At 42.5% G+C, this 23,570-nt stretch overlaps 1 protein-coding gene across 2 annotated transcripts in view; it reads left to right on the top strand.

Annotated features, from left to right (window-relative positions):
* The first annotated feature begins 4,524 nt into the window (after window positions 1-4,524).
* The window catches only part of G3BP1 (G3BP stress granule assembly factor 1), a 33,853-nt gene continuing 14,807 nt past the window's right edge, over window positions 4,525-23,570 (top strand). For both annotated transcript variants that reach the window (XM_048490074.1, XM_048490072.1), the window contains exons 1-2: window positions 4,525-4,674; window positions 22,182-22,295. In XM_048490074.1, coding sequence (XP_048346031.1) covers window positions 22,201-22,295 — 95 coding nt within the window. In that variant the 5' untranslated portion in view covers window positions 4,525-4,674; window positions 22,182-22,200. The remainder of the gene's footprint in view (window positions 4,675-22,181; window positions 22,296-23,570) is intronic.

The following is a 23,570-nucleotide window of genomic DNA, read 5'->3' as shown; positions in this document are numbered from 1 at the left end:
ATCGAAGAGAAGGGCAACGAGGATGATTGGGGCACCTTCCTTATGAGGAGAGGCTGCAATGTTTGGGACTCTTTAGTTTGGAGAGGAGACGTCTGAGGAAGGATATGATTGAAGTCTATAAAATTATGCATGGGGTAGAATATGTTGACAGAGAGACATTTTTCTCTCTTTCTCACAATACTAAAACCAGGGGGCATACATTGAAAATGCTTGGGGGAAGAATTAGGACTAATAAAAGGAAACATTTCTTCATGCAATGCATGATTGGTGTTTGGAATATGCTGCCACAGGAGGTGGTGATGGCCACCAGTGACATAGGTATAGATTTTTTATGGGGGGGTTCAGGGGCGAGGCCATGCCCCCACCTGCCTCTGGGGGCGTGGCCACACCTACCCAAGCCCCACCCCCAGCCTAAGTGCTTATAAAAGCAGCTCTCCAAGGCAAGGGATGGAAGACTCCCGTGACCCGCCCGCCCCGCCTCCCCCACCTGCCGGCAGTCCCTTCTCTCTCCGCTCCAGGCAGAGGGGTAGCTAGGGAAAATGGAGCTCAGTGCAAAATGTGAGGTTTGCGCCCCCCCCAATGGGCGACTGCTGTGATGCTGGAATCCACCCCCAAACAGCATCACTTTCAATGGTGTTTAAATTAGGGAGCCCAGATTCTCCTTTTAAATCCACCTTAAAGGGAGAATCTGAGGTCCCCAGATAAAACAATATTGAAAGTGATGCTGTTTTGGGGTGGATTATCCCCCACCCTGAAACAACATCACTTTCAATGTTTAAACTGGGGCCCTCAGATTCTCCCTTTAAATCTATGCCGAAGGAATCTGGGAAAATTTGGGGGGTGCTTGCTGTCAGGGGTACAATTGAACCAAACTTCACCAAACTTGGCTGGTATCATCAGGAGAGTCACCTGACAATAGCCTGAAATTTTGGTGCCGCTAGCCTAAAAACTGCACCCCCTGCAGGCCAAAAACCAAAAAAACACTTTAAAAATACAAAAACCCACAAACGGGGCGGGGGGGGGGGAAGCTTCGGACATGCAATGCGGGGGTCTAAACCTGAGAACCCCCCCTTACCTACGTCCTTGATGGCCACTAACCTGGATAGCTTTAAAAGTGGCTTGGACAGATTTATGGAGGAGAAGTTGATCTATGGCTACCAATCTTGATCCTCCTTGATCTGAGGTTGCAAATGCCTTAGCAGACCAGGTGCTCGGGAACAACAGCAGCAGAAGGCCATTGCTTTCACATCCTGCATGTGAGCTCCCAAAGGCACCCGGTGGGCCACTGCGAGTAGCAGAGTGCTGGACTAGATGCACTGGCGTAATGCCCATTGGGCAAGGTGGGCAGCTGCCCAGGGCATCACCTTGTGGGGGGGCATCAAAATGCTGGGTTAGTTTTTGGGTATTTTTAGTGGTTTTCCACTTGTGGCCTGTAGGGGGCGCAGTTTTTAAGATAGCGACACCAAATTTTCAGCGTATCATCAGGAGACTGTCCTTATGCGACCCCCCAAGTTTGGTGAGGTTTGGTTCAGGGAGTCCAACGTTATGGACTCCCAAAGGGGGTCCCCCTATCCCCCATTGTTTCCAATGGGAGCTAATAGGAGATGGGGGCTACAGTTTTGAGGGTCCATAACTTTGGCCCCCCTGAACCAAACTGCACCAAACTTGGGGGGTATCATTAGGGCAGTCTCCTGATGAGACCCTAAAAGTTTTGAGACTGTGCCTTCAAAAATGTGCCCCCCCCCCAGCCTGCAACCCCCATTGACAGCAATGCAGAAAACTCCATGCAGAACAAAGATTCTTGGGCAAATTTCGGGATGTTCTTGCAGGGAGGGCATTCTTGGACATATCAGCACCAAATGTCAGGTTATCATCTGGAGACTGTCATGATGGCACCCCCAAGGTTTGGTGCAGTTTGGTTCAGGGGGTCCAAAGTAGCCCCCATCTCCTTAGCAAAGAATGTGGGATGGGGTACCCCTTTTGAGGGTCCATAAGGACAGTTTCCAGATGATACCCTGAAATTTTGGTGCCGATACATCAAAAAATGCGCCCCCTGCAGGAACATCCCAGAAATTTGCCCAAGAATCTTTGTTCTGCATTGAGTTTTCTGTATTGCTGTCCATGGGGTTTGCAGGATGGGGGGAGGGGGACATTTCTGAAGGCACAGTCTCAAAACTTTCAGGGGCTCATCAGGAGACTGTCCTGATGATACCCCCCCAGGTGTGGTGCAGTTTGGTTCAGGGGGGCCAAAGTTATGGACCCTCAAAACTGTAGCCCCCATCTCCTATTAGCTCCCATTGGAAACAATGGGGGATTGGGCACCCCCTTTGGGAGTCCATAACTTTGTACCCCTTGAACCAAACCTCACCAAACTTGGAGAGTAGCATAAGGACAGTCTCCTGATGATATGCTGAAAATGTGGTGCTGATATGTCTAAAAATGCATCCCCTGCAGGCACCAATGTCCTGGTGCAAAAATTTTTTGGTCATGGTAGAGTGGCCGCCCCGGGGGTGTGTGTGTGTGTGTGTGTGTGTCCAACTCAGGTTTTGCCCAGGGCTACAGTTTGCCCAGGGCTGCCTCGTTACGCCCCTGACTAGATGGACTCTGGTCTGATCCAGCAAGCTCATTCTTATGTTCTTATGACAGGTGCATCTTGTCATGTTAACCGTGTCTCAAGATAAGATGAGCCCCTTTATTATGTCTCCATTAGAATTCAGGAAGAAGCCTTGTGTTGTGCTGTATCTGAGCATCCTGATAATGTACAGCTAACTTAAGTTTATTTAGTCAGCTGCCTTCCTCCAAGGAGCTGAGGGAACTGTAAATTTTCCTTCTCTCTTCCATTTTATCCCAACAACTCTGTAATGTAATGTAGGCTTAGCAGAGTGGGGGCTTGAACCTGGATTTGCCAGATCTTAGTCTGATACTGTAACTGCAGTGTTCTTTACATTGTCTTATGTACTCTTATATCTCTTACATTTAAACACTGTGGACATTATTTAAAGTATTCATGTATTATAGGGTGCTTGGATGAATATGCTTCTGCACTAACTTTGTTTACTAACTTTAAGAACTGGTTTAATTTCTAAAAAATATCCTATTACTGCTTTAAAAAAATGATTTTCACCTTTTACTGTGTTCGATGGTGATGCATTATATTTTTGCTTCATATGCCCAAACTGAAATATAAACAATTATAGCCACATCAGGCTATAACTTCCTAATGGAAGTGGAGCCTAGCCAGGCTCCTTCTACACGTTCAGAATAATGAACTTTCAATCCACTTTCAATGCACTTTGCAATTGGATTTTACTATGCGGAATAGCAAAATCCACTTTCAAACAATTGTGAAAGTGGATTAAAAGTGTACTATTCTGCCTGTGCGGAATGGGCCAGGGAAAGGCCATCCATCCAACCTATTAAATATTTTTTTAAAAAAATGATTACATCAGAGCTTCCAATTTGATGTATGATGTATGGTATTTAATTTTAGAATCGGACAATTCCTGTCCTAATTGTTTGAAAAAACTCAGTAGCGGTCGGTACTTCTCCAAAGTGGTCATGGTCCAAATGCCGCCACTTAATCCACCCAGGTTACCCCCTGTTAAGGGTGGATTTTTAAAGACTGCCATCACCTTTATTATTATTTTTTCCTGAACCACTTAAGCATTCGTCTGGCAGAGTGTAGCATAAATATATTGCTGAGTGAAATTGTTATTAATTCCATAAGCTTTAACCTGTTTGTGAGGTTCTTATTTATTTTCCAAGATATTGTTCATTAAAATATGCACAGACTCTCGGGCTTAGTAATAAACCTTTTGACAGAACTATCTCTCCCGGGCCCTGTCTCAAGACTTAATGACAAATAGGAGAAGCAAATAGTATTTGTATTGAAACATAGAGTTTGTATTGTCTTAAGGTTTCCTATCTGCAGTCAATGAGATGGAGATGTTGGGGTCGGAGGCTGTAGGCATTTGGGTTGGTTCTGTGGAAACTGAGGATATATTCAGGACTTCACAGTAGCGCGAACCTAGGCAGAGAGAGGGATGGGAAAGGCGGATACGTCAGCGCCACCGAACGGGACGCGTCCCTTTTTAGAAGGTATTCCCCTTTAAGGAGGTATAGCCGTCATCATGTCACTCACCGGATTAAGTTCTTCGCAATAGGCCGCTGCGTCCGGCGCTGCTCCGGATTCACGCCCTTTCTTATACGGGGTTTCTAGGTCTTGATTTCTAGGGCTTTCCACAGTGCAGCGCACCTATCCTTGGCGGGCAACGTAGCCACGCCCCCGCAGAACCTTTCGCCTGAGCGTCGTCTCATTGGCTTCCACTGGAGTCCCAGACTAACTGCCCAGCCCTCATGAGCCTGTCCTCAACATCTATTGGTCAGCATGGATGTCACTTCTGTTGATTGGCTTTGAACTTTGTGGGCCGTGAATGGCTGATCTCCTTGCCGCTCAGGATGTCGCTTGGCTACGGCCTATCGGCGTCCGATGTGGAAATAAAGCCGGCTCCTGAGTGGCTGAGGACGTGCAAAGAGTTAGGCTGCGCGCCGGGTATATTTAGCCGGCGGCTGAACACGCCGCTGCGTGAGGTGCTTCCCGTCTCTTTCGGCCTATCTGCCCGCTTCGTACGAACTGAAGCTTCCTGCTCCCCTCCGGCTCCGTCTCGCCCACAGGTGGGTGGACGAACGGGCGGGCAAGCGGGTTCCGGCTCTGTCCTTCGCAGGACAGGCTGATCCGCCCTCGCAATTATCGTTGCCATAGACGCGGGGGACCAGGAGGGAAATGGGGGCCGCTCCTCCCCTCTTCCCTCTCAGTCTGCGGCCTCCTAGCGGGGAGGGGGGATGCTGGCGGATAAGCGCCTGTGTGTGGGTTGGGGGAGGGAAGGCAAAGGTGTTTCGGGCGTGAGGTGGTCGTGTGAGGAACGGCGAGGCTCTGCTGTGCCGCAGTAGGGATGGAAGCCGGTGGGCCTGGGACGGAGAGGAGCGGGCGTGTGTGTGGCTGGGCCTTTGCGGTGTGCTCGGGGAGCTGCGAAAGATGTGATAGGAGGGTGATTGGGGGGCGGGGGCGGGAAACGAGGCCTTCTCTCCCTGGTGGGCGTTGATCCAGCGGAAGGTGGGGTTGGTTTAAAGCAGGAGCAGGATGCCGCTGGATGTGCTGCTGGGGCTGGCTCTGGGTCTGTGTTTGGGGCGGTCCTTGGCTGCTCCAAAAGCCGCGGTCTCTACCCTCCCCGCGCGTCGTGAGACACGGAGCTCGCCCCTCAGTCCAGCCAAGGTCCCCTGATCTCGCCTGTGCCCAGTGGCCTGCAGTGGGAAGCGGGGAAAAGGGGTCGTCTTTCCTCGCTACCACCTTCACCGCCTTTCCCCCGCATAAAACGAGCCCGCCGGCTTCGTTTTAAAAAAAGAGAGCGAGAGCGGAAACGCACAATGGAGGCTATATCTTGGGTGTAATGAAGGGAAGGGGAGGCTGTGCCATTGCTGAAGAGAGAGGGATATAACCCCACCGCGCTGTGTCGCAACAGAAATAAACGGCGGAGGACAATAGTGCCCTTCAGTTCAGGGGTGAAAAAGAGACGTTTGTAAAGAGGGCAGGGCCGCAGAGTGAACCGAGCTGCGGCTTCATTGTGTAAACCTGGATACAGAGCCGCAAGCTTTGTCCAGTGCCTTGTGTCACTCGAGCCTTGTGCTTAAAAGATCCTGAAGTGTGGATTTAAAGAGAAGAAAATGTGCGTTATTTCTAGCCCCCCCCCCCCCCCCGACTTAAAAATAAGGGCACTTGTTCAAGGTCAGTCTGCATGTTGTAAAAGCATGATCAGATATTTTGGAAGTCGCTAGCAATTTCCACTCCTCCATTCGTAATTGTTTGCAGTTCAAGTAGCCTAATGTGAACCATTAATATGCATCATTGCTTGTTAATAAATATCTGTATTTGTCTATATATCTGTGTATATATATATATATATACGCACACATTCACACTGTTGGTGAGGTGGCACATCGCAATCAACTGCAGAGTATTTGTAGCAAGTGGCCATGTTTCTAGTCTGTTCTATTTTTGTCTGCCTTTCCTTTCATAGATAGACGTGCCAGGTTTAGGAAATGTAGACAGATCTTCTGAGCTTTAGTTGCATGCCAGTTTGCTATGAATCTCATTAAACGGCATCTCAGATATTAAAGATGCTTGTACAGAATTATTGTTTTGAGTAACGTAGGCAATCTAATTCTTCTTGGAAGTCGAATTAACTCATGTTTAAATGATATTTTAAGATAATTTTCTCATTGTATTAGTGTTACATAGTGGTAACTTTAAAATTTGGGACACAACATTCCATTGTTCAGAAACCTCTTTTAATTAGTGGGTGCTAGTACAGTATATGGTAAGGGCAAATTACTTAAAATTTGAGCAACTGAATTCAATTTGTTACAGCAATTTTCACATACCATATGCTGCACTTTGAGTAAAGCAGAATTGGCAGCAGTTACGGCAGCATCTGAAAGAAGCTAGTTGAATTATAATTGGTAGGGTCTTTGTGTGAAATCAGAAAGTAGATAACTAAAGTATATTTAAATTATTTCCTTGGCATTTTTTATTTAGGACAGCTGAATATATTAGTGCATGTTCTAAATATTAGTTTCCCACAGAAAATTAATTTGAGCTATGCCTTTTTAAAATAGAAACTAGAATATGAAGGGAGAGTAAGGTTTCAGCTTCATGGGAAAATTAAGGGAGCTACAACAAAGCCAAGCAGGAAGATGATGCATTGTAGTTGGCTATTCTTATATTCCTTGGTAAAATGAAGAGTGGTACCTCATGGGTTGCAAAGGAAGCAATCCTTTGTTTGTACCTTCACTCCCCCTGGAATAATAAGTGTACCAAGAGAACAAAAGACATTGTCTTTCTGGTTCTTCATGTGATGGAGATTCTTCTGTTAATTTGCCCACTTTTATATTGCAGCTTTAATTGAACAGAAGAAGTTAGATCCTTAGAGGCAGATTAGGCTCAAAACTGACATTTGGATTTTTTATTGGAGGACATGTAGGATTTTCGTGACTGCAATAGACAAGCTAAAGACATATGAAATCAGTTTTTCAAAAAGCAGTTCCAAAACCTTCTAATATTTACACTCCTGGATTGGATCCAGCCAGCAGTTTTGTTTAATCTTGCTCAGGTCTCCTTCATATTACAATCCCCATCCTGCATGACTTTGTATCCATGCAGGTCCCATGATTCTCAGCATTGTTTTTTTCATAGTCGAAGGGGTACCCTTTCCTCTCTTTTTTTCATTAACAAAAGAAGGTAAATGGATCTACCCTTATGGTCCACAGTATATTTTAGTAATTGTATCTTACTAACGTGATGTGTACCATAAAGAAAATTATGCTTAGGTTGCAGTTGTATGAAGAAGGAAAGCTTTTCAGAGATTTTCCAAATTTGAACTAATTGTCTACTTTCTAAATCCAATGTTATCCTTCACACCAGCTATTTCACCTCCCTAACTTATCTATAAGTTACAGAGGTGAAATTGTGAGTGTGAAGGATAAGGGAATTTGAGAGTGAATAAAAATAGAACAGATTTGATCAGGTTTCACTACAAGTAATGTCTTTTGCGCACACAGCGTTGTCTGTTGCATTTGACCTTTTTACCACAGGTGAGAGTCTTCAAGTCTTGAGCTGGGTCTGGCAGACTCTTAAAATAATGCACTGTTGCAGTTTGTGCTTTCCCCACCTTCCCTATCATAATTTAAGACAAGTAGGGGCTTCAATCCTGCACATACCCTTGTTTTTCAGTACTGTAAAAAATGAACAATGGATTATGTTTATTTTCCCAGTTAGAACTGCATATTGTGTTTTTGTTTTGCTAGTTTCAAATCAGTAGCAATCCATGGTTTCCACTAAATTAAACATTTCTCAGACTGCACTTAATACAGGAAATACAAGCATAAATCTGTTTAATGGTGCACCAGATCACATCTCTATCATAGAATATTCCCTTGTTACCCAAAAAGTAAGTTTTAGGGGCATAAGATTGCAGTTAAATGGGACTAACTAAATGCTTTAGGAATCTGTACGTGACACAGAAAGGCTTGGCCCAAATCCAGAAAGTACTAACTAGGTAATATAATCCAATTACCATGTCCAGTTGAGTGCCAGCTTTTGTATACTAAATCCAAGTGGTTTCAAGGGGAAGATCCAAAGTAGCATTTCTGTAGATGGAAGGATTGTTGATCACAGCCTTCTTGCTGTTCCTGCCCAAACTCCCGCAAAATGCTGTTCCAGGGGAACAAGAAGCTTAGGAACAGCATTTTTGGCTGCAGCAGCAGGAGGTAATGCTCTGAGCCTTTACATCCATTGACATGCCCCATTGGATCTACAGTGGATTTGATTCAAATCATGGTTTTCAACATAAACAGTAGTTCTCACGATGTTTCATTTGGGCCACCAGGCCTTGCATGTCTTTACTACAGAGTTTTCATTTTGCAAGCATGCCTGCCTTACCCATAGGTAGAGGAACTTAATTAAAATATTCTCAGATTGGGTCTCTTTTATGGCCTGTTGCCATTATAGGTTTTCTCCTCCAGGGAGAATAATATGGTAATCCTCAGACTATACAAACAAAGATGCCAAGACTTGTACAGTATTCTGCTCAAAAGGTTTCACTTTAGTTTTTACTGCTAGCTAGGCCCTCCTTCCACATACTTCGCTCCTTGTGCAGACCTATTCCAATCCAAACAGTCTTCTGTTCATTGAACTTCTCGAACATTAGCACTTTGGAGGTAAGGGATTGATTCTGTGTACTTCGATTTACAAAGGAACAATGGGGTTAAGGTCTTTTCCTCTACTCTGTGTGCTTTTAATAACATTTTTGCTGTGAAGAAGCATATTATCTCTGCAGAAACAAATTCACAGTTTTGAGAACTGCAAAATCAAGCAACAGTGACAATTTCTCTAGATTGAAAAATTGCCCAAAGTAACCCAAGGAAAAGCATTACATTGTGAATGGATTAATAGATTCATTTACCTAATAATTTAAACATTGCATGAATATACAGCCTTGTTCTACATAAGTAAAAACCAATCCTTATTTCATGATTAATAATCTTTGGACTATACTATATCTTAAGTTAAAAAACTACCTTTAGATAGATTTTTCTTTCGAAAGCATTTCATTTTAAAAGTCCAATTTGATTGGACCAAAGCATTAGCACTCTTGTATGAAGTATTAATATTACATGAAATAAGTGGGAGCTGTAATATTCAACTAAAGTAAACAAACTTTAGTAATCCACACAGTCACAACAAAGGGATAATTTTACCAGCTACCAAAAATGATATGGTGTTAAATACTGGCATACCTTAAAAGGTTGTAAAGATTACTAAAAATACTGATCAGCTTCTTGAAGATGGTAGCTGAAGGGGGCTTGTGACTCACAAAAGCTCATGCTAGATTAGCTTCTGTCCTCCACTCAGTGTTCAAGATGCCACTGAACTTCTGTTTTCTTAAGCTTGCTTAAAGCCACGTGGTGTGTTTATGGCAAATGAGATTGTAAACCAGAGATTTCCCAGTTTAATTGCTGTGCTGCTGCTGTTGAATTTGTACACAATCCTCAACTGTATTTAAATTCACCACCTATTGTGGATTCTGTATTAAAAAAGTAAAGTTCTTGAGTAGTCAGATGGATGAACAGTGCGTAGTTATAATGTTTACAAGCAAGGGACCCACAATGGGGAGGGAGCTCATTTACATTTCTCTACCATTTGCTCTTTTTCTTGCTTGAAGACCCCTTTTTCTGGCTTTCATCTGATCTTCCCACCTATATCTCCCCCTACCCTCCTTTTTCACCTTTTCTTCCTTCCCTTTGATAGCGTCTCCCTGGGAAAGCTTCATGGTTTCAGCCACTGTGCTAGGCCCATTTACGCCGTGGGGAATCTACAGGAACTTGCAAGAGGCACCTCTCTTTTCCCTGTATCTTTCCTCATATTTTTTCCTCCTCTGGCATCTCCCATATTCTCACCTTTCCCTGCTTTCTTCTCTTTTTCTTTCTCACTGACATACCTTTCATCTATCCTTATTCAACTATATTTATTATATATTTACTTCATTAGTATTCTGCCTTTCGTCTTGGTGGGGATGCAAAGCAGCTTACATTATTCTCTTCTCCATTTTATCCTTAGAGTAGAACCTTGTGAGGCTGAGTGTATGTAACTGACACGAGGCCATCCACTGTACTCCATGGTAGAGTGGGGATTTGAATCTGGATCAGCCAGATCCAAACCTGAAATTGTATCCACTGTACCATGCAGGTTTTCTTGGGATGGCTTCTGTTGAACTGTAGCAAACACTGCATGTGGGTAAGTATTGCAAGTCAGGTTTTAGCAAGTTGCCTGTTGCCTGGCAGCTATTGCCACATTTTACATGGATGGCCAAAATAACCCTGAAAAGGGCTATGCTGAGAAACTAAGGCTTGAAGGGTGACAATACTGTTGTGGTTCTTAGCAGCAGCCATTCAAAGCATTTGTTTCTTAATGCTGCTTTGTGTGCTTTAATCCGTCACTTTTTAAAGATTTCAAATTTTTCTGCAAACGTGGGGTATTTTTCATGTTTGTTGTTAGGTTGGTCTTTTCATGGCTCCAGTCTCCACATCTGGCTATTTTGAGAATTATAACTATTGGACCATATTGATAATCTATATATATATATATATATATATAAAGCAAACTGTAAGTTTGTTCCTGATGGTCTAGCACAGGAACTGCTGGGCCAATTCCTCTGAAAATTCCCAGCCACTGTAGTCAGCCAGGCGAGAATGTTTTCAGATGTTCGCATACCTGAAATTTTACACCTGGCCCAGGTAAAATGCCTTTTTCCTGGCACTCTATGGTGAAGGACATGAAGCAGACTGTGTGTTAATTGTCATCCTTAGAATGTTCGTGCCCTTAGAATGTTCGCTCAGATGCCCAGCTTTGAGCAGTGAAAACAGTACATAGGTAATAACTCGAGTGGAAGTGAAACACATAAACACGTTGCCGTGTGAGACGTCAAGTGGGGTTCCCCCTCTCACACGCAGGTACCTTTCATCCTCATCCACTACGACCACACAACATACCTACTCTCATACACATTCAGCTCATCCTCACACTCCTAATTCTGCCCTCCCTCACACCCAACCACCACTTACCTACTTCCACACCCATATTCCACACCCATATTGAACAAGCTTGAATGTAAAAGACAGCTGGAGGGAGGGAGAGGGAAGGGACGGAGGGGGAGGCATGCAAGGGAAGAGAAGTGAGGGAGGGGAGATAATAAGGGGTGGCATGCAAGGGAGGGGAGGGAGGGGGCCCAGCATCTGGATATGACCCACCCACCCTAGCGGAGGGAGAGGGGAGGGAGGGAGGGGGAGGGGTGGCATGCAAGGGACGGGAGGGAGGGGCCAGCCAGCCTAGATTCCCTGAATACTGTGGTTAAAGTTCAGAAAACCAGGCACACGTTACTCAGGAGTAAGCTTGGTAAAGCAACCGTGACATACTTTGAATGGCTGCGTCGCTCTCCTCTGAGGGTTTAATCAGAAGCGACACCCACTGCCACCAACCACACTTACTCCCAGGTAAAGGATCGTGACCAGCCGGCATAGATGTGTGGGAGGGGTGCCTTTCCCCCCCCCCCCCCCCCCCCGGAATGCAGTCACACACATCAATGACATCGCACAGTATCAGGCTGCGCGTTTCCATGAGTCCGTACTGCTGGCCTCTGCAATTGATTTGCTGCTACTGTCACATTTCACCACAATAACCCACAGCAACGTGTGGCCGGGTACCACTGGTTATCTACTTGGTTTCATTTTCCTTGGAAAGTGTATGGAAATAATATTCTGTATTTCACTCAGTGCTCTAGAACTGAAAAGTATTCCTTTAAAGTAACTGTGTGTTTCTTTTACAACTCCCAGTATGCAGATCATGGTCAAGATAGTTGTGCTTGGCATCCATAGTGGTGACCTGCTCTTAAGGTTCCTGAGGCCCTTTGGAACAAAACCAGTTGAGGATTGTAGTTTGAGTGGAAATTAAAAATGTGAAGGCCTTGGAAGATTTTAAAGATTTTTATAGTGGAAAAATTGGGCACTGGGGAAACACGGGAAGAAAAATAGTGGGACCATTAAAAAAAATCCTATGAACATTTTTGTTTAGGATGAGAAAAATGCTTATAAGAGTTTCGTATTCAATGTATGGCATGAAGAATTTTCCAAAAGAAAAAATTGGGAAATCTGAGGAGGCATTGAGAATAAACTCTTACACTACAGAATTACAGCATTTTAAATAACTTTTTGTTTAAATGTGAATAATTTTGGCAGCCAATATACTATATTGTGTTGAACAGTAGTATGTTATTAAAGTGTTCAGTATTTTTAGTGCTATAAATTTAGTTTAATATGCATGCATGCTGGTAGTTCTACCAGTTGTGCCTGAGAGTTTTATCAAAATACACTTTCCATTATTTACTACAGAGTTTTTCTTCCTTCATTTTACTTTCTCCTGACTCTCATATGGTAAGAATTAAAGAGGCATGTTCTATGGGAGCATAGGATGCTGCAATTTGCAATTCTTTCTTAAGTATAGGGTATTCTAATCATGCAGAGAACTTGGAAAGTTCTTGGTTTGTTGTGCATCAGGAATTGGAGGAGGTTGGAAATGCCAGCAAACTGATGCTTCTTCTGAGTTCTCCAAAGATTAGTGAGAGAGAATCGGTCGCTCTTTCAAGATCTCTGCATACGCTATAGCAGTGGTTCTCAACCTTCCTCATGCTGCAACCCTTTAATACAGTTCCTCATGTTGTGGTGACCCCCAACCCTAACATTTATCCATTTTTCTGATGGAGAACACTGATGCAGAGTCTTAGGCGACCCCTGTGAAAGAGTCGTTCGACCCCCAAAGGGGTCGTGACCCACAGGTTGAGAACCACTGCGCTATAGGTTTTATGGGGTTAATGAGAAGCACAAACACTGAAGAAGTATTTGTGGGCTTCTGTTGTCAGCCATATGCTGCAACGGATTCTCTCCTGGAACTACATAGAAGTCTCTATTGTAGTTCAGGCAATTTAGTCTCAAGTTCTGTATATGATAACAATAAAGCCGTTAGTTTCTTATTATGAAATTGATAGAAATGGGTCTTCCAGAAAGAAAGAAATTAGAAAACATTTCTGAAAAAGTATCCAGTACCCTAAATGGAACAGATCTGATTTGATGTGTTTTTAAAATTTATATTTAGTTAACATGTTTTATGTTTCTGTAGCAACAAATACTTTAATTGAAATATTTGATAAGGAAAAAATAATCAAGCGTGGTTTAAGTGGGATAATACTCGGGGACGGGGCGGTATAAAAATCGAAATAATAAATAAATAAATAAATAAATAAATATTGTTCTTCCCCTGAGCAAGATGTCCTCCTGCCTCAGAGGAAGAATGGACTGTTGGCTGCTTACTATGAATGGTCCTTCTCCTGTGAAAACAGGAGGACATGTTGGCCCTCCCAAAGTCATCTTCTCTGTGGTCTTTACATTTTCTACTTCTTGCACCTGCAATGCTATTTTTCTAGTTTTACACCAGTTACAGTTAGTTCTAGTCAAGTTGTTGAATTGCTGTTGGAGTTACCTGAACTGAGGAAGAGTGACTCCCACTACAGGAGTCAGTGCAAAGAATTTATTCGTGCCTCCCTGAAGGAAGTGGTGGGAATCACACAAACAAGATGCCCTCCTGTCCTCAGAGGAGAAGGGCCATTCAAGTTAAGTATCCAAAAGTCCGTTTCCTTCCGTCACATTTAAGCAATGTAAAACTCAAAGGACCTGTGGAAGATCTCGCCTCACACAGTGGAGGAACCTTAAGCTGTACTATAGGTCTGCCAGATGTTCTGCTTACATGGGTTTCTCTTTCTTCCAGGTGGTTTGGTAGCATTTTAGTTTTTAAAAAGTTAACGCCAGCATCTTGATGTGATCTCAGAAGCCCATCAATAGGGAATATAATGGGTGGTATGTTTATATTTCTGTATGTGCACTAAGATAAAGCATTGGTGTGGGACAGAAAATGTTTTGAGGGAAATTGTATGACAGTATAAATTTTTTTAGAGGAAAACATTGCACTCCACATTTGTTTAAATACAGTCTATTTCTCTATAGTAGCCAGGCCTGAAAACTTGTTCATTGTTAGTTGAGGTAAGATTTTTGTGTTGTATGTTGAGGAGAGAGCATGTTGTTTGGAGTTACTGTACTCTTTGCGAATCATGCACAAAGTAAGTTTTGAATTACTTCTCAGATGTTCTGAACTGAGGCCCACTGCAGTAAGAGGTGTGTAGCTTTTTGGACCTGTAGAAGCTTCTGGGTTATTTTCAAGTGCAGTCTGTATACAGTGTGTTGCAGAAGTCATGCTAAAATACCTGTTTAACACAAATCACTTCCTTTTCCATTCTGTCTCAGTTTTCTCATACCACCTTGTTTGGCCTTCTGGGTTATCACTCATTTTTGTTACCAAGGTATAATGTAGACAGAAATTCAGCATCACCTCTGCCACATGCCTATATTGCTATTTCTCTCCTGTAAAAACCACTGTGGTAAGGCAAAGGCCAAACCATCTTCAGATTGAAGCTAGAAGAGTTAGGGTTCTCCATCCCCATCCAGTATTTATATAGCCAGTTTGTTAATGGTAGGCAGCTAAAAAGTTGGGGCAAATATTTTCCTGGTCACCTTCCTTCCTGACACTAGTGACAGTAGATGAAATGCTGGTTAATAGTGGATTTTATTTGTATAGTAGCAGCTGTTTTATGTGGAATGGAAATTGAAGGAATTGTTGGTCTGAAATCTGCAGTCTGACAATAGCTTTTGCACGGAGTGCCAACTCAGGACAAGAAAGCAAGTGACAGTACTTGAGTTACTGTTAATCTAGCTAAAAGCTAATGTTATTTGTTTTTCTTCACATTTTGCTCTGAAAAGTTCAGCACCAACATAGATGGTGTATCCCTTTTGCACTATTTAGTGTTTTTTTCATTCACAAACTTTCTGAAATATGTGTGTGTTTATGCCTCACTTCCTTCAGATAAATAAGTGATTTGTGCTCAGTTGCTATGATACCATTTGAAACAATAACGAATAAAACATGTGAGATGTAATCCTATTTTTATAAGCTTATCTCTAAGATCCTGCTGTTAAGCCAGTGAAAAAATTATTCAGTTGTACTGTTGACAGATACATGTTAGGCTGATCAGTGGTCCTGTAAAACACATGATGGTATTTTGACAATTTGAGTTATATTTTGTGCGGGGAAAAAACTAGAATTTTATAACAGTAATTAAACAGTGGGGTTTTTTATCAATTTGTTTTGGACTATCAGAATCTATCTTAAAAATATCCAGTATTGGAAATGGTTATTAAATGTTTCCATATGTATATATACCATATGTACTCGTGTATAAGTCGACCCGCATATAAGTCGAGGCACCTAATTTTACCGCAAAAAAACTGGGAAAACTTATTGACTTGCGTATAAGTCGAGGGTGGGAAATGCAGCAGATACTGGTAAATTTCAAAAATAAAAATAGTTACCAATAAAATTACATTAATTGAGGTATCAGTAGGTTAAATGCTTTTGAATATTTATTTCAAAGAAAAACAGTAAACTAGCTCTGTAAGCCCTGATTCTCCCTTTAAATCCACTCAGAAGGGGGGGGGGTGATTTAAAGGGAGAATCTGGGGAAAATTTGAGGGTGCCTGTCGGGGAGGAATGTTTATGTTAGCAGTACCAACATTTCCGAGTATCTTTAGGAGACCCTCCTGATGATACCACCCAGGTTTGGTGAAGTTTGGTTCAGAGGGTCCAAAGTTATGGACCCTCAAAAGGGTAGCCCCATCGACTATTAGCTTCCATTGGAAACAGTGGAGGATGGGAGCAAGGAACCCTTAACAAGGAACAAAGAATTAAATGACTGTGAGGGGGAGAATAAAGTTGTAGTTCACCCTACTCTTTTGTATCCCTTCCCTCTCAAAGTAGTTGCTAGGCCAGATCACACTCCTGAATTCATGCCCTGAATTCATGCCCTGGGTTGACAATTGCCAAAGAATACCGTATATGTCCTATCTTCATTGCAGTGGCCTTTAATATTAGGCAGGAGCTAAATTTCTTCTAATGTCCAGCAAGTTAAGAGTTGAATCTCACAGCACTGACTGCCCTTAATCTTTCTGACTTTCTCCTCTCCTCAGCAGTTTTTTTCCAGCCCCAGGAATCTCTGTTGCATATATTGCATACTTGAATATTTTAATCTTTTAATTAATGATGTCTTTCCAATTTGCTTACAGCATTGTTTGCCACTTAGAATCTGTGAAGATAAAGCAGGATATAATTGTTCCAATAAATGTTGAATGAATCCAGGTAGGTTAGGAGGCTGTGATGGAGGGGCTTCTTGCATAAGCAGAGCTGTGCTAATAGAAGGGGGCAATTTTGCTTCCTTAACACTGCAGCCTACATGCCTGAATGGCACCCCCATGAGCCCCAGAATAAACATTTTCTTGGATCGGAAAAGGCAGCTGGCAGGAACATGGATGATCCACCATCCTTTTATGGGCCTCACATGGTTCTTTTGCTTGCTCCAACCCTTTGCTTGTGTTTTTTTATATGTAATACTAAATATTTGTATTTTTTAAAAATAAGATTCTGGCATGTTTCAACAAGATAAAGTGTATGTGTAAAGTACCATCAAGTCACAGCTGATTTAGGGTGATCCTGTAGAGCTTTCAAGGCAAGAGATTTACAGACATGGTTTTCCATTGCCTTCCTCTGCATAATGACTGGAATTTCTTGGTGGTCTCCCATCAAAATAGGAAGTGTGATATGATTAAAATAAGCTATCATCTAGAATTGTGTTGCTCCGAAAGACCTTGGGCTGTTGCTGACTTGCCCTCATGCCTTGTGGCTCTCCTTGCTTGCTTGGCAGCCAGACCACAAGACTCAGACCTATCTAGTCACTGTGATCCATTTGATGGTCACTTCTGGGCTAGACTACTGCAATTTGCTGTATGCAGGGCTTGGTTTCTCTTTGTCCTGTCCTGGAGGCTCCAACTCATCTAGAATGCAGGGGATGCATATACAACTTGTGCTCTGCCATTGTACTGGCTTCAGGTGGAGCACTGAATCAGATTCAGGGTTCTTGTACTATTTCACAAAGCCCACAATTGTCTGGGACTGGTGTACCTACAGGGACATCTCTCATGGTATGTTCCACAAAGATCTCTCTGCCCGACAAATACCAGCCCTAAGAAAATCTGAATTGCCTCAATCAGGGCCAGGGCTTTTTTATCTAGTCATCAGGGTACCTTGGAGCTCTGGTTGTGCTGCTGCTTGGATCTAGTACAGTGGTTCTCAACTTTCCTAATGCCGTGACTCTTTAATACAGTTCCTTATGTTGTGGTGACCCCCAATCCTAACATTTATCCATTTTACAGATGGACCACACTGATGCAGAGAGTCTTAGGTGACCCTTGTAAAAGGGTTGCTTGACCCCCTAAGGGGTCGCGACCCCCAAGTTGAGAATCGCTGATCTAGTAGTATGTTTTATTGGTGTTTTATATACTTTTAAATGGTTTTGTGTGTGTGTGTATATTGAGCGCTGTCCCGACCCCAGAATGGGAGGGGTGGCATATTAAATGAATCCTCTTCCATTTCTTTATGCAGTGAAGTTACTGTGGTTTTTGTATTATATATAATGGGAATGAAGCACAACAGAATTGTGCATGCCAATAGTACAGTTAGATGCGTACCTGCAATCTAATAGAAACAGAAATACAGCATAGATAATTTCAGGTAATTAAAATGTACTCTTTCAAAAATATCAGTGTTTTATATTAGGCATATAAATTTAATGTTCCTGTCTGAAATTAATGCTTGAAATAAACTACTGTCTCACAATGCTTCATGACAATGACTGTGTTACTAAGCATGAACAGATATGGAAGGCAGTAGAGGACCAAGCATTTTAATTTACCCGTGATAGTGTAAATTTAATTTTATCAAGAAGTTGTGGGCTGAGTATTTGTCCTCCTGCTGGATAGGCTGTGTGACCTGTTCTGCAGATAACTTTTTACAGTGAAGGCCCAAATCTGCAAGATAACTAGGGTTGTAATGGTACAACATGAACAAGAAAAGCACCTGGTGTGGTATTAGGCAAGGAATTCAGTTTCCTACATTTTAACTTCAATTGAAAAACAAATTTCTAGTCTTATGAGGTTAAGCTTGAGAATGTTTCTGCAACATAATGTTAAATTTCAGGTAACAGAAAACTGACTTAGGTTTAAGCTGCCCTTAATAGGTTTTTCCACACACCCCTGTTTGGACCAGTAAAGAAGAATAAACTTAGTTTTTCCTTACTTTGCGTAGTGCTTACAGCTGAAAAATCGCCTTTTGTAGTGCTAAAATTTTGGAATTAAGCACAGTATACTTGGCATTTAGTATAAATGCTCCTGTATGTTTTATAGCCCGTAAGTAGTATATTACATGTGCCATAACTTCCTTTCGACCATAAATTAGAATTATATTTAATGCAGCTGAGTTGTGGGAGGGGAGTTTGGGAGGTCTTGTATTTTCTTTTCATTTTGCCATGCTTTTTGAACATTTAATGTTATTTTAATGTATTAAGTTTTGTTTGACATTGTCCTAAAGAAATCTTTGCATGGTGGAAAACATGAAAAGATTTTTCAGGAGCACGGTAATATAATCCTAAAATTATTTGTACTTACAATTTGAGGAAACATTATTGCAATTGTTTGGAAGATTTAGGTGAAAGTTAATTCGTACCTTTTCTTGGCAACAGTTTCTGAGCAACAAAAGTGTCAAACTCATACTATTTTGGGGAGTGGTTGTCACATTAGATAGTTGTCAGACCTAAAAAATGTTCAGTGTTTGAAGACATACTTCAGTGTGCTGAGAAACCTGAGAGTCGGCGCATGCATTTTAGGCAATTAAGCCTTTAGGGCACAGTCTGTTTTTAGAGAAGCCTTGCATATAAAATATGTAATTGCTGATGTTAAAGTTTGATGAGAAATTAAAAGCAGGTTTTATATTGAATTCTTAATAAATCAATATATCTAATAGTCAGTGTGGTCCCATTTGTGGATACTCAGATTTGTGGATCAGGGCCATGGAGAGAGAGGACATTTTTCAACAAAATCTGAAAAGTTTAAATACAGAAAGGTATGCCCCAAAACTGGGTACATCCCATGTATCAATTCTGCTCTATGCAGATGATGCTGTCCTTCTCTCTCGATCCAGAGTTGGCCTCAGACGCTTAATGAAGTGCTGTGTGGATTACTGTGAATCCAACAGACTGACAATTAATTATGAAAAAACCAAGGTTTTGGTCTTCTCTAGGTGCTTTAAGAAGCTCACATGGGCAATGAATAGCACCCCAATTGAGCAGGTTAAGTGCTATAAGTACCTCGGCCTTTCATTCTCCTATAACCTTTCATGGGCAACCCATAGGAAGGCCGCTCTTCTTGCTACATCTAACAGTATGTCAGCATTACTACTTTTCTTCTACAGCTGTGGCCATTCCTTTATCCCTCCTGCCCTCAAATTTTTCAATGCCAAAGTCACTTCGAGATTGCTTTATGGAGTCCCAATTTGGATTCAAGCTATTAACCACTCCTTGAATTCCCTTCAATCCAATTTTTTTCATAAGATAACTGGACTCCCAAATTGCACGCCCTATGCAGCCCTTTGTCTGGAGTTAGGTCAAAACTCCTTGGAATCAGCCACTTGGCTGAGGGCCTTTAGATTCTGGCTGCGAATCCATTTTCTTTCGAACTGTAATTCCCTGGTCCACCGTCTGCTCTCTGACACCTATTCCAACCCCTGGTTTTCCATAATCAAAGAAAAAATGTCTTCTATTGGACTGTCAGTGGATTCACTCTGCCATTTGTCCTATTCAGAAGCTTATAGAAAATTAAAAGGTCAACTATTGGATAATCACCACAGCCAAGAAAACATGCTCCCCCTGTATTTTTCTCTCCCATTTGAACAGGGCCACTTGGCACACTACCTGTATTGTTTAATAAACCCTGCTCAAAGGAGAGCCACAATTCTCGCCAGGGTTTAATGTTATGCCTTCTGCCTTGTTACATGGCAGATTTAACGAGCAAGAAAATGCTAAAAGATTGTGCCCGTGTAATGATGGCTCAATTGAATCTCTGGCCCACCAATTACTACACTGTTTCAGATTCAAGGAAATCTGATCCAAGTATGTGAATCTTACTCCTTTACATTTACCCGATCTCCCCAATTTATTTAGATTACACTACTTGTTGGACAATCCTGATCCTTCTCTCTGTATGATAGTGGCAGACTTTCTCCTGGAAATTACTAAATGCCAGTAGATTTCCTCCATTTAACATTTATTTCCTGAACTGTATATGTTTTTTTAATCAGTCTTTTTACTATTGTTGTACTGTTGTCTATGCCAATAAAGACTTGAAAAAAAACCCAGAAAGGGTTTGGGTGTTCTAAGTCTCAAAAACAGAAGAATGTGCATGTGCAAACATGAAAAATGTGAACATCCTGGCAGGTGGAGGGAAGAAGCTAGGCAATCTCCATGAGATGATGCAGCCTACCTCTCTGCTGAAGGTCACATTGGGCCAGGAGAAGCAAGAGCCACTGACAAAGGAGTAATGCTATAGTTTGGTGGAGAAGAGCTAGTTCTCCTGGAGGCGGAGGCCATCTTGGATGGGTGGTTCTTTGTCCCTTCTCTGGGAGGCAGAAACATCTTCTCACTTCCTGTCCATCTTGCCAAGCTCCATCTTAGTCAGTTTTGTTTCTGCCTCTGACGTGAGATCATGGACCTCTACCAAGCTCCTTTACTCATCTATTGCTCTTACCACTTTTTTGTCTCTACTCTTTGTGTGTGCTTGTGATAATTCTTATATCTTTTATCTTCATTCATATTTCCTCTCCAACTCTTGGAATAGTTTATTCTTTGTTTGCCTACTCTCCTTCCCTGCCTTCCTTCCAAGATGGCCATCAGGGAATTCTCCCCTCTGAGAGGCAAAGAACTTTATCAGGTGAAGGAGGGCCCAAAGTCCTTCATTAAATCAGCGGCGGAGGCCACCAGGGCTGTCATGGCCCGAGATGTCATTGCCAAACTGACCCAGAGGAGGCCTACCTATCCCATCTGGCAGGCCGACCCAGGGGAGGGCATCGGAAGCTGCATGGGAAGCTGGCAGGCCGACCCAGGCGTGGCAAAGCAGGCGCAAGGCAAAAAGAAGAGGAAACACGATGCAAACTCCCGCCCATTTCCAAGCACCTTTGTCTTGTCAGTATTCAGCCCATTACTGTTTCCAAGCAATGGTTCACATTAACATCTTCCTTCAGATTAGGTGGGAAAGAGAGGTGGAACTGGATAGTATCTGCATATTGGTGATACCACATCATTTGATGCTTAATGCAATGTCAGTGCTGAGTTACTGTTCAGTGTTGGGAAAATCCAACAACAAAATGTCGTCACTATATATCTTCATTCTCAAACTTTTCTGCGGGGTAACACAAAGCTAAATCTCTGCAGTTATAAAATGGTTTTTTTGCTTCTGTTTGAATATAGCATTTCTAGAATAAATTCATTCTGCTTGCAACATTCCATCCTAGCCATGACTTGGTATGGAGCAGAAGGGAATACTGTGATCACAAGTCAGCATGGTTTTCTTAAAAACAAGTTATGCCCCCCTCCCCAAAACAATATGTGTATCATGGTAGATGACAGTATTCCATGAAGCTGTGACATTTCCAGGAACATTTGTGTTGCCTACTTTTGGCAGGAAAAAAACTTACTGCTTTGACAAAGTAAAGGCATAGCAAATAGCACTGAAATCCATGATGACATGAAGATACCCCCCCCCCCCCCGCATCCTGCCCTGTCATCTGAGACAGATGTCTTGGCTGCAGACCAGGTAGTGTTACAAGTGAGTTCTAGTTGACTGTAAAGTTAGCTGGAAAAGTGTGGTTCCTGGCTAAATTCTGTGGCATAGGATATTAGTTATCATTTTAAAGCTTTTCATCAGTGTCTCATGATTACAGTGTTAATGATGTGTACAGAAAGCACACAAGGTATGGAAAAATTGGTACAGTTATCTACATTATTCTAATTATTTGTTGCATTTGGTTTTAGTTTTCAGTTGACCAAAGAAATGGTGATGGAGAAGCCAAGTCCCCTGCTGGTTGGGCGGGAGTTTGTAAGGCAATACTATACCCTGCTGAATCAAGCGCCAGATTACTTGCACAGGTAACAAACAATTCTAGTTTTGGTATTGTGATAATCTGTGGTATATAAACTGAAAAATACATGTAATTAGCCGCTGGCTGTGAAATTTGAAACTGTTACTCAGATATGCCAGAGGTTTTGTCATTGTCCCCTGCTTTTCTATAAATTGTGCCATTTTCATTCTGAGAGGGAGCTCATCTCCAAATGTGGGTTATTCCTGGGTTGCCCAGGGAGTAAACTTCTGCTTTTTATTGCCGTGTTGGGCTGTTGCTAGTCAGTTTAGTTTTCTGCCTGGCATAGGTAGGCTTAGTGAGGACTTTCTAGTTAATCTTTCACTTTCCTTTCCGCTTTTTCTCCCTTCTCATGCTTACTTGGTTACCCAATCTTACCTATTTTTTTAAAAAGACCTCTTATTAGTTTTCCCTTTGAGCTCAAGGACATCTGGATATTTTCCAGTAACCAGTCGGGGAGGCAGGAGCAAAACGTTGCTTCCTAGATCTACTGGAACATACCCACTTCTTCTCCAGTTCTTTCCTGCCTCCTGGGAGAGCTGTTTGTCTAGTTGCATGTCCTTAGCTTTCTTAGCAAATTACTTTCAGTTAGTACTTCTGTCCCTATGTCTCTTAATACTCTTACTTATTCTTCACTTTGTCCTCATCTTCTTCCCTATCCTCCAGACAAACGCAAGGCTAACACAGACCCCTACTAGGGGGGCTGTGAAAAACTAGACCTTTTGTGCCTTTGGACAAGAAACAGGTCTGCTTCTTGTTCCAAGCCAGTTTGGGAGGAAGAATGTCCTGCCAGGAGGAACATTTCCTCTCTAATGACAAAGAGGTTGGAACCGAGCAGGTCAGCTGGCAGATTGGGTGGGCATGTCTCCTGGTAGCGCTATCCAGTTTAGCTCAGAAAAGAGTTTCCTGGTAAAGTACATGCTTCTGGGAGCAGCAGCATAAATTGTGAGATAATGAGAGTCATTAAGGGTGACCTCCAGCAAAAAAAAGTCAGGAGGAAAGAGCTGTCTGTTATTTAAGGTGCGCCTATGGGGCAGAAAGGCTCCAGGTCCTTCTCAATGGGGAACAGGAGTTCCACTTAGAATAATCACCCCAGGTGGAAGAAAAGGTGCCCCCTCTACCTGGCTAACCAAGGCTGCTTTCCATAGACCTAGCATTAGTCCAGAGTGTGGTCTCCCAAATTCCTCAGATTGTGAAGTGGAAGTAAGGGAGGAGGGCAAGTTTTCTTCAGAGGAGGAAGGTTCAGAAGAGATTCATGTGACTGAGCAGTTTTCTTGTTTTTTTC

This window comes from Sphaerodactylus townsendi, linkage group LG03 (genome assembly GCF_021028975.2).
Source record: "Sphaerodactylus townsendi isolate TG3544 linkage group LG03, MPM_Stown_v2.3, whole genome shotgun sequence".
NCBI lineage: Eukaryota > Metazoa > Chordata > Lepidosauria > Squamata > Sphaerodactylidae > Sphaerodactylus > Sphaerodactylus townsendi.
This window is presented reverse-complemented; position numbering and strand designations above follow the sequence as displayed.